The sequence below is a fragment of the Humulus lupulus genome, chromosome 2 (assembly GCF_963169125.1).
Source record: "Humulus lupulus chromosome 2, drHumLupu1.1, whole genome shotgun sequence".
In the NCBI taxonomy this organism is placed as follows: domain Eukaryota; kingdom Viridiplantae; phylum Streptophyta; class Magnoliopsida; order Rosales; family Cannabaceae; genus Humulus; species Humulus lupulus.
In genome coordinates, this window is record NC_084794.1 from 14,620,545 (window position 1) to 14,634,008 (window position 13,464).

The following is a 13,464-nucleotide window of genomic DNA, read 5'->3' on the forward strand; positions in this document are numbered from 1 at the left end:
TTAGATCTGCCCCAATCGTTCAAGAACCCTCATATTCGTGTCAATCCTTTGCAAAAAAATAAATAATAATAAATAAATAAAATGAAGCTACTCACACCATATCCTACTGACCCAGCCTCGTTGCACCAAACCCTCTTGTCGAACCCAACCTCCGCCTGGTGCTTGTTGCACCAGTCTCCATCGTCCCAACATCCTGCAAATAAGAAGAAGAAGAAGAAGAAGAAGAAGAAGAAGAAGAAGAAGAAGATGGTGAACATATTTAGGGTTTTAAAAGATGTTCGCCCTCCCATCAAAGGCCTCCGTCTGCAAGCCCCAAACTGGAGTGCCTCCATTGTTGTTCTGCAACCAAGTTAGGGAAGTATCGAGCCCGACCAACCACCTCGTCGACTTCAATTCTTGTTGTGCCTCCATTGTTGCTCTGCAACCAAGGTGGCGAAGTATCTGCAAATAAGAACATAGAGGAGTCAATTAAGAAGAAGAAGAAGAAGGTGAATAAGTTTAGGGTTTTAAATTTATTAGTTATTGGTTTTTTTTCGTTTGAGAATATAATTAAATTTTAGGTTTTATTTTTTATTTTATATCTTAATTCTATTTTTGAAATTAAAAATATTTATATTTTTAATTATTTTTACTTTATAATCAATTTAGAAGATTTTTTATTTAATATTTATTTTTAATTATTTAAATAATTCATTAATTAATAAAATATAAAGGTATTTTGGTTATATTTAAAAAGAGTTTGACCAAAATTTAGTACAAGTTGTTCTTTTGTTCTATTTTGTAAAATTAGGGTCTAAATTATTATTTAACAAAAATATGACTATAGTTAATTTTTGCAAAATTGAGAGGTCAAAATGTTATTTACTCATTAATTAATAAAGTTTAAAGGATTGAATCTCTAATAAAATATAAAATTCTTTGTTAAAAAATATATATATATAAAAAATTCTATTCTTAAAAAAATGAAAAAAAAAAATCGTTGTACTATGAATAAAATTATATTTTAGAATAATTAGTAGCATACCACCAACAAATTCCAATAGAAGACAAAGAACAAAACCTACCTGAGGGGTAAAATCATAAATAAATTTAAAGTTCTGCCACGCATCCTCGCGTCTTGTTAACACATCATCAGAAGAGTCAAAAGACATTAGAAAGAACAGTATCACGCAGTTCAAGGCCGTTTTACGAACCAAACCAAAATCCCATTCATATATAAGTACCCAAAATTTGAGGTTCCGTCATTTACTCGGCTGCCCCAGTTTCTCTCTCTTAAAGGAACGTTCGTAGTTTTTCTGCTCCATTAAATTTAGAGAGAGAAAAACTTTGACAAAGTTGTGAACGGGATAATCTTTTCATGGCGTTTCGCACTGCGATCTCGAACAAGGTGATCTCTCCCGCTCGGAGCTCCGTCACCGGAGCGAGATCCATGTCATCTTGGTGGCAGAACGTCGATCCGGCACCCAAGGATCCGATTCTCGGTGTCACCGAGGCTTTTCTTGCGGATCCCAGTCCTGATAAAGTCAATGTTGGAGTTGTAAGTATTACTGTGCATTTTTTGGGGCTCACACCGCCTTCTGGCTTCGTCACTCTGCTCTGTTATTGGCTTGAACTTATCTGTTTTCTAGGAAAATAAAAACGAAGAGTAGGAAATTAATTAGAATGTTAAGAAAAAGGTCATTGAGAATAAAAAAAAGTAAAGAAAATTAGTGTTCTGATGTTGTCTGCGTGAATTGTGAAAGTTTTCTTTTAGGCTCCATATCGCGCAACCGAATTCAGATGATCGCATTTCTGATTCACTAATTTCTATAGCATTTTCTAACCAAACAGAAACTTTTTTTAAAAAAAATTTATGGCCGTTGATGAAAAATTACGATTATGATTTACTTTAATGTATTTATATACTCTTCTGTTTAGGATGGGTTTGGAAAAATGCTTTTTCGCGTAGTGATTATGAAGAAACTATAATTTTTTCGATTCTTTAGGTGCATTTTCATAGCCGCCAAAACTATAAAATAGATTTTTCTTTTTCTTGATTCGAAAACTCAGCTTGTTTTTAAATATCAAACGCATATAATCCGGGTTCAACAGTCTGATATTCTTTGCTAAAAAAAATGATATTCTGCCATTTTATCATATCACTCTTATTGATCTGGCTCTTTTTTCTCGTTTATAGCTTAATTTTTTTGTTTTGTTTTTGTTTTTAAATTACTGAAATATTTAGGGCGCGTACCGGGATGATAACGGAAAGCCTGTTGTTCTTGATTGCGTTAGAGAAGCAGAGCGTCGGATTGCGGGGAACTTGAACATGTAAGCTTCTTCGAAGTATTATTGTATCGTTAGATTGTTTATTGAATTAATTTGATAATTTTGAGTAATATCATTTATAATAATGCCCAAAACTACATATATAACTTGCTTAGTTTTCTGTAATATACTAATATATACCTTGCTTATGAAAAATGTTCTGTTTTAGCTTTTCTTTGTACTACTTGCTTTTACAGTGGTCCCTTATCTTTCTTGGCCACTACATGCTTTTATTCTTTTGTCACATTCAACCATCCATACTTGGATTGATAGCACAGTACATACTTTTTTTTCCCCCTCACAATGTAGTTGAAAAAATGTTCTCTATAGAGATTGCTGTCCATTGAGGTTTCTTTTACCTTCAATCACCTATACCCATGATGATATATTTTGTATACACATATCTAGCATAAGGATTCGGGTAGCAAATGTGCAAGAATAAAACTGCAAAAGTTTACTGATAAGATTCTAATTGTGCGGATCATGGATCATGACGGAAGGCAGAACTTTGCTAGCTATTATGGCTGAACTCTTCTAACTATTTTTATTGTGAACGTTGGATTGAGTGTTCTGATTTGCATGTGTTTACGGGAATTGGACTAATATTCCTTCCTACAGAATATAATTCAGTTAAATCATATAAATAAAAACAAACATATCATTAGTACAAGTACATCACCTTTTCTTTTTGGTGCATTGTACACGTACATCACCTTGACAAGTAATATTCTGGCTTTGTTTCCTCTAGATGAACAGTAATTTTGTTTCAAATGAAAAGGCGGGGCCACTCAGCCAACTCTGCTTTATGTTTGGGGGATTTTTTTATTTAGGATTTGAGTTGTGCCAAATTTTTGGCAGAATAAGAAAACCACTAAAAAACTTTTTCGTCGTAATACCTAAAAGTCCCTTGCCATAAGAGTGTTTGCTGGCTTGAGCGGGGACTTAATGGATACAACCATGAACTGTTAATGTTGCTTTTTCTTTTGGTTGATTTTCATTTTGTAATTTAGCTGTTATAATGTGTTTACTTCATCAATTCCTTGCTATTAGGGAATATCTTCCTATGGGAGGGAGCATAAAGATGGTGGAAGAGACACTAAAGCTGGCATATGGGGAGAACTCTCAGTTCATCAAAGACAAAAGGATAGCGGCTGTGCAATCTCTTTCTGGAACAGGTGCATGCAGGATTTTTGCAGACTTCCAGAAACGTTTTCATCCTGATTCCCAAATCTATATACCAATTCCAACATGGTCCAAGTGAGTTGTATTTAAAAATCACCACTGATGCTCAAAACTTTAAATAACATTTGTATCTTTGGATTTATTTCTGATTATATGATTCCAATATTTTACAGCCATCATAACATTTGGAGAGATGCCCAGGTTCCTCAGAGGACTTTCCATTACTATCACCCAGAATCTAAGGGGTTAGATTTTGCTGGACTGATGGATGACATTAAGGTAAGTTAATGTACCTTCTCAAAAATAATTATTAAGCTTTATACACAAATTTCAATCAGCCAAATTTGTTTACTCTAATCTAATGCCCAACCTGCCAAACCTACTTTTAATGTCTATAGTCTTAACTGCAAAAACGAATTCAACTACATCACAATCACAAATATTTTAGGCGTGGTTTGATTTTGTTTCTCTACACCAGCACAAATTACGACATTTGCATTTGACACATTATATAAGGGAGGCGAATCACGTCACTCACTAACATTCCTAAATGGAATAAACATCCATCCCATCTCACTATAGTATGCCATTTCCATTGACTTGGTAGATTTCTTGCGGGGTTTAGCCTGGTACTTGATGACTTGTTGAAATTTTAGAAAAGTTTGGCACTCTACCTGATTAGTCCAACCTAGCAAACTAAACAATGGGCTTGTTTGTTAAAGTTTTGAAAACTCTTCCATAGCCTATAAATATATTATATGAGTTTTGAATAAATTATTAAAAAAATGCTATAGATTTTTTATTTTATTCTTGTTGTATCAAAAGAAAAATAATTCAATACATTAAAACAATTTTTGTGATATGAAACACTCAATAAGATAAGCTTTTCAAGTAATAACTAAAAAAACTCGAGTATTTCTCATCTTCTATTGTATAAAAATAAAAGATATGCTAAACGACCCAAATATTCATAAATATATCAGATTTTGATTCTAAAAAATACATTGTCTTAATCTATTTTGCTACAGTTTCCAAGTTAAACCCATGTTTCTTCTATCAGTTAATTTGTCACAAATGTTTCTCCATGATGTAGAATGCTCCAAATGGTTCATTCTTTTTACTTCACGCTTGTGCTCACAACCCAACAGGAGTGGATCCTACTGAAGAACAATGGAGAGAAATCTCATACCAGTTCAAGGTAAAATCTCTTGGTTTTCTCCCCATATTTTTACCCTTAAATTTTTTTCACTATTCCCTTGACAAGCATCTGATTGTTAATGATTTCAGGTAAAAGGTCATTTTCCCTTTTTTGACATGGCATATCAAGGTTTTGCTAGTGGCGACCCAGAGAAAGATGCAAAGTCCATCAGGATTTTCCTCGAGGATGGCCACCTCCTCGGCCTTGCCCAGTCATATGCAAAAAATATGGGTCTCTACGGTCAGAGAGTAGGATGCCTTAGGTATATATGTTCGTTTTTTAGTTCCTTTTACTTATCAACTACTAAAATACGATGTTTAAAATGCTGTGATATCTTCAATTTTATTTTAATTAGGAGTTACGAGAGAACTATATATGTTTCTAAACTTCCATATTCATGTTGGTCGTTAAAATAGCTAAAATTGGTAACTTGACATTGTTCATTTTATTGGGGTTTTTCCAAAGAGCAGCTGAAACTCTTGTTCAAACTCCATTGAACATTTAAATTATTTAGTAAAATTACTTCTAAAATATGTTTAATTTATTCAGTATTTTTTATATAGCTGCTGAAAATTAGAGAAAAATAATTAATAGAAAATCACCTCTAGGCAACCGTGGAAATAAGAAACCTGAGAATATGAGTAATGGCCTTGGCATAGAATTGGGCCGTCCTACATCATTTTGGATTCCCACCTTTTTGCTTAAGGTCCTTTTTAATTTTGACTGTGTTTGGTATTTACTTTTGATGAGAATTTTTATAGTATGAAATTCAGTGGCTATCAAATCGACAAATACTTACCATGAAAATAACTAAGAAAGCTAGTTTAGACAAACAAACTGGGTTAGATTTTTTCAGTACTAAATTTAGTACGCATATTTGAGGGTATTTTTTCTTTCTTGGTGGATTGTTCCTGCTTGTTAAGTTTCTATCTAACTTCTTATTTTTTTCTACTTGTAGCTTACTATGTGACGATGAAAAGCAAGCAGTGGCTGTAAAAAGCCAGTTGCAGCAGCTTGCCAGACCCATGTATAGTAACCCACCTGTGCATGGAGCACTCGTAGTCTCAATCATTCTTGATGATCCAGACTTGAAGAAATTGTGGCTCAAAGAAGTCCAGGTAATGTATTGATACATTTGTTCTTCTTCGTATACGTTTAGCGCTCATTTCAACTGAATTGCACATCAGTGTTGTTGAATTATTGTATGAGAGGACTCTGAGCTTAAACCTGATTAGTCAATGGTACTTGATATGCTTAATGAGGTTATCACTACGTGAACATGAGTAGTTCTCGTACTTTTTTGTCCTCTGTCAATAGAAAACATCCACTTTTATTTATGTTTTTCACATCTACATTGAATAATTTAATTTATTTATTTTTGGTTCCAAATCATTTTGATGTTAATTATTTGTATGCTCGTATATATCCATCCATAGGGCATGGCCGACCGCATTATTGGAATGCGAACTGCTTTAAGAGAAAACCTTGAGAAGTTGGGTTCGACTTTATCGTGGGAGCACATAACCAATCAGGTGTGATGGATTTTTGCTGTAGCTATATTTGTTTGTTATTTGTATTTGTGTCTCTTGACATTATTAACAATTATTGTGACGCTGGCAAACAGATTGGCATGTTCTGCTACAGTGGGATGACACCTGAACAGGTCGATCGTTTGACCAATGAATTTCATATCTATATGACTCGCAATGGTCGTATAAGGTAATTTATTTAAATATAATGTGTAATTGAATACATATAAATATATATATATATATATATATTTATATCTGAAATTGAACTTTTCTTCACTTGATATTGTCTTTTTTCTTCAAATACAGCATGGCGGGTGTTACGACTGGCAATGTTGGGTGTCTGGCAAATGCTATACATGAAGTGACCAAATCCAAATAGAGCTCGTAGAGGCTAACAGGTTCAACACAACTGCAAATGTCACATACATTTTTTATTAATTATTTGGCTATAATCCCCCTGTAATTGTTAAGGGGGGGCAATAAATTATAAAAAGGAAATCAAGATAATTTCTTGGCTACATATTCAATTGTTCTTCCTCCATTTTTGTTTGGAGGATATTGTAGTTCTTGTTTAGAATCTCACTTCTTTATACAGAAACTATGAAGAGAGCAACATTTTTACATGAACAAAACAAATATCTATTGAAGAATAAAATGGTGATTTTTATTATTATGATTTCAATATTTCATTTTTTTTTCTTTTCTTCTAAATATGCGGGGAACACAAACTGCGAAATGCACAATCCTTTTTCTTCGCAGAGAATGCACAATTCTGATTGAAAACGAGTCTTTTGCTGCTTTAGGCAGTTAGCTTAAGAACGTGAAATTTCTCATTCTATTGAAATTCATAATTGAAAATAAAACTTAATAATTAGGTGAGAGAAGGAGAGAGGCAGCTGAATTTAAAACAATACAACATATATAGTTCATGACCGGAATTGCAACAAACAGAGCGACGAAATTAAAAGCTGAGGGAAATAAATTGGAAAATAGAAAGACGAAACAGTATTTGAGTGCTTACCCTAGATAGATAGACAATGAGCAGAATCACCTTCTCTTACTCTCTACCTTCTTCTTTTTTTTCTTTTTTCCTTTTTTTTTTTTTGGAATTCTTAGGATCAAAACAATTTACACAGATGAAGGGAAATACTATGTTTTATACTAAAATGACATTTTGTCGACGGAATGACCAGTTTCCCAAAGTTAAGCCGAACAGCAAGTATGTGTGTACATCTTTGGCAAGGATGAGGAGAAACAGCTGCCGTTCGGCCAAAATGCTCTCAATTCGGATATACAGACCACAGAGGCCCTTTTGCTTCCCATTCACCTATATCTACCACCAGAAGAGGAAAGTGATGATTTCCATGTTTTTGTACCTTTACATTTTCTTTTTTAAGTACCTACCAAGTGTGGGAAGTTCTGATTAGCCTGCCGCCGTATGTGTTCAGGTATAAGCCTGTTGATCAGTTCAGGTGAAGCTGCGGACAACTGTGATGCAAAGTTGAAGGCATTAAGAGGAAACACCGTGTAAATATTCAACTCCAAGATTGCAGGCCATGCTTTAATAGATGCATATATTGCGTGAATTTACAAGTAAAACCAATAATCAATGATTAAAACGAAGAACTCACTTCATGCTTGAAGTTGAATAGAGGTGGCAAAGGGCGACCATTTGGAAGGCGAGCATTGGGCTCACGGAGTTCATCAAAGAATGGATGAGAACATGCTTCTAACTGTTATTGCAGCCAAAGAGAAGGGCCATCACCAGTAGAAACAGAGAAGATAATTTGAAGACTGCAAAGTTACAGCCTACGCAGCACTAGAAGATAATACAGAGAGTTAAACTTACAGCCGTACAGCGAAGACTTGGTGAATATTGCAAAAGCCGTGATGCAAGGTCAATTGCTTCAGGAGGCATCCGTTTGTGGAAGACCTTGAAGAATTTGGTAAGAGTTGTAATGTCAGCAAGTTACAGGGCAACAATTAATATTGGCTATTGGTGTACAAGAAAACATAAGAGAAAAATGACAAGACTACATGTTCAGGAAGCATACAACATAATAAATTTTGTATTGCATGAACACTCGTGACATCTCACACTTGCATGCATATTATGTAATTCTAATTTTTTTTCTTCTCTAAAATATTATTCATAGCAAACCTTTTAATTCAACTCACTTCTTTATATAAAATTATGTAATACCTTATGCCAAGGATGAGCTTTAATCTGAGGGAACCTAAAATCAGTGTAACTAGGATTCATGCATCGAATTTCTTCTCGAGTTGGAGTACCAAGAACCTGCATAAAGTAGTCTAATTTAAGCACACTAGTATTGATTATAATCATGTAATCTAGTAACTTCAACATAACTGTGAAAGTCAACCTTGATAATCTCTACAAGTTGGTCCACTTTATTCTCTCCTGGAAACAGAGGCTGCAAAAGAGTTTAAAAGATGAGACGCCATAAATATCTATTTATTTTTCAATTAATAAAATTATCAGCAAAATCACTAACCTGGCCTAGAAGGAGCTCAGCAAGGACACACCCAGCTGACCAAATATCAATAGATGTTGTGTATTCTGTTGCACCAAAGATCAGTTCTGGAGCTCGATAATAACGAGAACATATGTACGATATATTTGCTTCACCCCTCACCTACAGAGTACCGACCACAATACATAAAAATCATTATAGAAAACTTAATTTGATGTCATATCTCTGCCAATGGCACAAACGTAACATCCCTTCATAAGCTAAAATCCTTTTATTGCATAAGTTCATGAGATTCTTCTTTCGAGAATTCCTTTTAAAGCACCCTAAAACTATTAATCTATTTGAATCATAAGTCTACTGATACAACTACTGAGAGACTCTCGTGTTACATGTTACTTTATAGGTTCTATTTAATACTATACTTATATTTAAAAATATAAAGGGGGGAAATGACAAGGTAAGCATACCAAAACTTTTGCACTTCCAAAATCACATAGCTTAACTTGGTGAGTAAGAGGATCAACCTGCAGTGTATTTGCAGCATAATAGGTCAGACATACAGTCCGTTAAATAAAAGAACAAAACCTACCTAGAAACATACCAACAGATTCTGTGGTTTCACATCCCTATGGCAAACTCCAGGAACAGTATGGATATAAGCCAGACCTCTGAAAATCTGAAAAGCAGTGTTTCAGATTTTATTAATGTACGTACTTTAAAAAGGGAGGAAAACACAAAATAAAATCTAATAAATTTTTCAAATAAAAAAGTACCTATAACTAAAAATAATAATTTCCAACACAATTAAAACTAAGACAAACAATGTCATACTTGATATGTATAAAGTTTCACATATATGAGTGGCATCCTCTGGTTCATACTGCTATAGTGCTTCAGAACTCTATACATGGTTTCAGGTACGTATTCCATGACTAAATTCAGAAAAAGCTCATCTCTACTTGTTGTGGAGAAGAAACAATGCTTCAGAGAAACCACATTTGGATGATCCATCAAACGCATTAACTGTAGTTCACGATTTTTATAACGCCTGTCTTGCAAAACTTTCTTTATTGCCACCGTTTCTCCAGTTTCCAGACATTTTGCCTAAAGTAGAATAGATTAGAGAAGAGTAGAAAAAAAAAATACTAGCAATGGTACATTTATTCTAAATTTCTAATGAGTGAAATATTCATACCTGAAACACGATTCCAAATGATCCAGTACCAACAACACGCTCAGCCATGTAACTAATTGTCTATAACAAGCATAAAAGAAACACCTCAGAATACAAATAGGTGAGCATAAGCAAATATATATATAGAGAGAGGAAAAGCAAGAATCTTCCACTACTTACCCGTTTGGGTTCACCATTCTTGCCACCAATGGTTGTCGAAATGATATGACCAGTTACCTGATCATTCCCCTCAATAACAGTAGATGACGCTGACATATCCTGCAATTTGTATCAACAAAACGATTTTAGGAACAGCAAAAAATACAGAGTGTCATACATATTTTTTAGGCTAAATCATCGCCAGGTATAACTGAAATCAGTTTGTCCTATTGACAATTCTGCTCCAACGAAAAGCAAGTGACCAAACATATTCATATCATATTTATGTGGTTTTATGATATAATTATAACATGAACAATAATTTTCCGTACCTCATGGACAGGTTAAATATACATAAAAACACATTAATCTTTTGAAACTTTCATTATTGTAAACTTATTTCTATCCTAAATTTTCTACATCTTTATATGGCGAAACCTATTGCTACCTACAAAAATCTCTTGTCTATTTTGAAACGTCCGCCCTTTGAAAATTCATACAAAAACATTTCAGGCCCTGGAAGGTAAAATTGACAATCACGAAATATTATAACAAAACATTAAATGATCCAACATAGCTACCATGTACAAAATGGTATTATGACATGCAAGTTTCAATAAAGCCAAAAGAGAACAGCTTTCAAAACATATTTATAAGTCCAAGAAAAATAGGAAGACCATAGCTCTCAAGAAAGCATCAGTAGAATATTCTAATGCTTTCTTGAGAGTTATGGAGATCAAATATCTCTTTATTGGAATCTAAGTTAATGCTCTTCAAACTTGCATTCCAAACAAGAGACTGTAAAGAATCAACAACTTTAACATCTTGAAGCAAACTAAACTAGTTTGAAGAACAATCCATCAAAGAAAGTTAAAGCACACAATGCCACATAGAATTACAAAGCTATTGCAAACAAAGAATCCCAAGACACGTCAAAGTACGAAATAGAGGGAAAAAGTGCTAGGACAAGGATTGAGATCAACGAAACAAATAAGTGCACCAGCTAAGGATTGGATTATTACGAAGCTAAAATTGTCAACATTGACTAAATTGAGGAGAAAACATTGGCGAAATTAAATAGGAACTAGCAAATACTAATGCTCCCTATTTGGATTTCAAAAATGGATTTTCAAACAAACATGAATTTCAGTTGAGCTGGGTTGAATCATATAATTTTCTCATTTTCTTTCTAAAAAAAATTGGTCTGTTTTATATTAAGAAAATAACAATAAACACATCGTTGATATACTGAGTATTTTTCACAACAAAATTCTCTCAGCAAACGAACAAGAAAAAAAATGAACTAAGAAAAAGTACTTAGCCTGAATACGAAGATGAAGATCTCATCTTGGTCAGAAAATTAGTAATCAAAATTAAATTATTTTTTTTAATAAATACAGAAAATTAAGTTGGTGAAAAACAAAGGTATAAAATCATAGAATAAACAACCCAGAAAGAGCATCTGACATATAATAAAGAAAACAGAAAGAACATCTATCATAAAATCTTGCCGATGAAGAACAGGCCGGAAAATTTCGCGGTAAAACTTCAGGCAAGCTGAAACCGACCTCAGAGAACCAAAAACATCTAGATCGCTCCCAAATTCAACATAAAATCAAGGTTTTGAGCTGGATCAAAGACGATCTAAGCACCGAAACATACTTATTCATTACACATACACATATACAGAGAGAGAAACAGACATGGAAACGAAACTCCACAGCTTGTTGTGGAATGTAAGTGCAAAAAAAGTACCTTATCGGTCTCCATTTCGGAGGCGCGTCGACTAACAAGCTTCAGAGCTTCATTGTTGTCCGGTTGTGGCTGTGGTGGTTGGTGGTGCGGCCCCAAGGGCATGGAGGCCATGTGAGACGATACCTCTCTCTCTCTAGCTCTTCCCTTCTTCCCTTCTCTCTCTACCTCTCTTTTTCTCTCTCTTCCTTTCCTCTTTTGCCTTCTCTCTCTAATTTTTCTTCCCCTGGTTTCTCTCTCTTTTGTCTCAGTTGGAATTAGATAAAAGCAGAAGAGATATTAGACCTACTCGCGGCATGATGGAACGTGGCTTCACGCTCCAATGGGGATGCTCCATCGCTATCTTGTTATCTCTGTCCGAAAGAGAGAGTGCGAATTAAGGCGATGATCAAGTACGGTCGAGTGCAGTGTAAGTAGCTGTGGGCCGTCGTTTTGGAAAAGGAGAGCGACAAGTAGCACATGGGATGGAACCCCAATGTTTGCATATTAATATCTTCAATTAATATTGAAACTATCTCCCTACTTATACTTTTATTTTTTAGAATTGCCATTAGACACCAATATTTTCTAACATTTTTTTATTTTTATTAGTTTTATCGAACAATATTTTCTAACATCATTTGATGCTATATACTATCATAAATATAATTTAATATCAAATTTTATATATTTTAATTTAAAAAAATATGAGATTTGATATTCAATTACACTAATCTGGATCAAGTAATATTACATACTACAACGTGATACTTTTTATTTGTATATAGTAATTACACTTATTTAGAGTGAATAATAAACTATTATAACAGAAAGTTTTTAGTATAGGTACCCTTGAATTTTTCTCGCAATTTGGTAATTCATTATCTAAGATTATTTTTTGTAATTAAGCTCTTAAGTTTAAAAAGTAGTAGCAATTAAATCCTTTTAGTTTTTTTCCTAATAAACGAAATTATAAGTTTTTATTGAGAATTTTGACATTTTTTTAATATTTTATACCTCCAAATATTTTTATACAACACTTATAACGTTATCTGTGTTTTCATCAATTGACGCTTGGCATAAATTAAGAGTGTTTAATGCTCCACGAAAGCTGTTTAAAACTCCACGGGAGCTGAGTCCAGTTCTCATCGTCATTACCACCATGGGAGGAGTGCACCCTCCAAGAGCATTACCTCCCGAGGACTTAGTCAAAGAGTAATGCTCCAATGGCCTCTAGGTTGTGACCAATACCTCTAAGTGTGCGAGAACCCTTTTCTGGAGGAGAATGACAGTTGTCAGGTGTCAAGCTTAGAGGCACTTTGGACCACAGACAACTATATAACACCCAACTACCACATAGATTGTGTTGTCGATCCCGTACAAGTGGCAAATGAGATGTCTCAAGATGTTGCCTGACATAGAAAAATGTGCAGCTATAACACTGTCAGTGGCGTTTTCCCCAATGAAATGGTGGGTTGAACTTACTTGTATTGGGCTCACTGAGACACACCGAGGCCCACGAGCTTAGTAAATGCACAATGTATTCATTTATGTAATAACATCCTCATTAAGAGAGGGATAATTGTAATAAGCTCCAATTAGTGAGCTTAATCTTCCTAATTGCCTATAAATAGAGTTAGGGCACACTTTGTAAATGATCTAATTCCCATTTCAAAGTGAGCACAT

General features: G+C 34.1%; 2 protein-coding genes across 2 annotated transcripts; one reads left to right on the forward strand and one right to left on the reverse strand.

Annotated features, from left to right (window-relative positions):
* The first annotated feature begins 1,211 nt into the window (after positions 1-1,211).
* Positions 1,212-6,893, forward strand: LOC133817358 (aspartate aminotransferase, mitochondrial). The gene is made up of 10 exons (XM_062249855.1): positions 1,212-1,537; positions 2,225-2,310; positions 3,358-3,564; positions 3,663-3,768; positions 4,583-4,687; positions 4,777-4,949; positions 5,646-5,805; positions 6,124-6,219; positions 6,312-6,406; positions 6,526-6,893. The coding sequence occupies exons 1-10, from the start codon at positions 1,358-1,360 to the stop codon at positions 6,596-6,598; spliced, it is 1,281 nt and encodes a 426-aa protein (XP_062105839.1). The 5' UTR covers positions 1,212-1,357; the 3' UTR covers positions 6,599-6,893.
* A 197-nt stretch (positions 6,894-7,090) lies between these two features.
* LOC133817359 (shaggy-related protein kinase eta-like) lies at positions 7,091-12,041 on the reverse strand. The gene is made up of 12 exons (XM_062249856.1): positions 11,803-12,041; positions 10,069-10,167; positions 9,910-9,969; positions 9,546-9,818; positions 9,316-9,390; positions 9,182-9,238; positions 8,736-8,876; positions 8,604-8,654; positions 8,423-8,518; positions 8,069-8,152; positions 7,851-7,952; positions 7,091-7,707 (listed from the first exon to the last, which is right to left on the reverse strand). The coding sequence occupies exons 1-12, from the start codon at positions 11,911-11,913 to the stop codon at positions 7,612-7,614; spliced, it is 1,245 nt and encodes a 414-aa protein (XP_062105840.1). The 5' UTR covers positions 11,914-12,041; the 3' UTR covers positions 7,091-7,611.
* Positions 12,042-13,464: the final 1,423 nt, after the last annotated feature.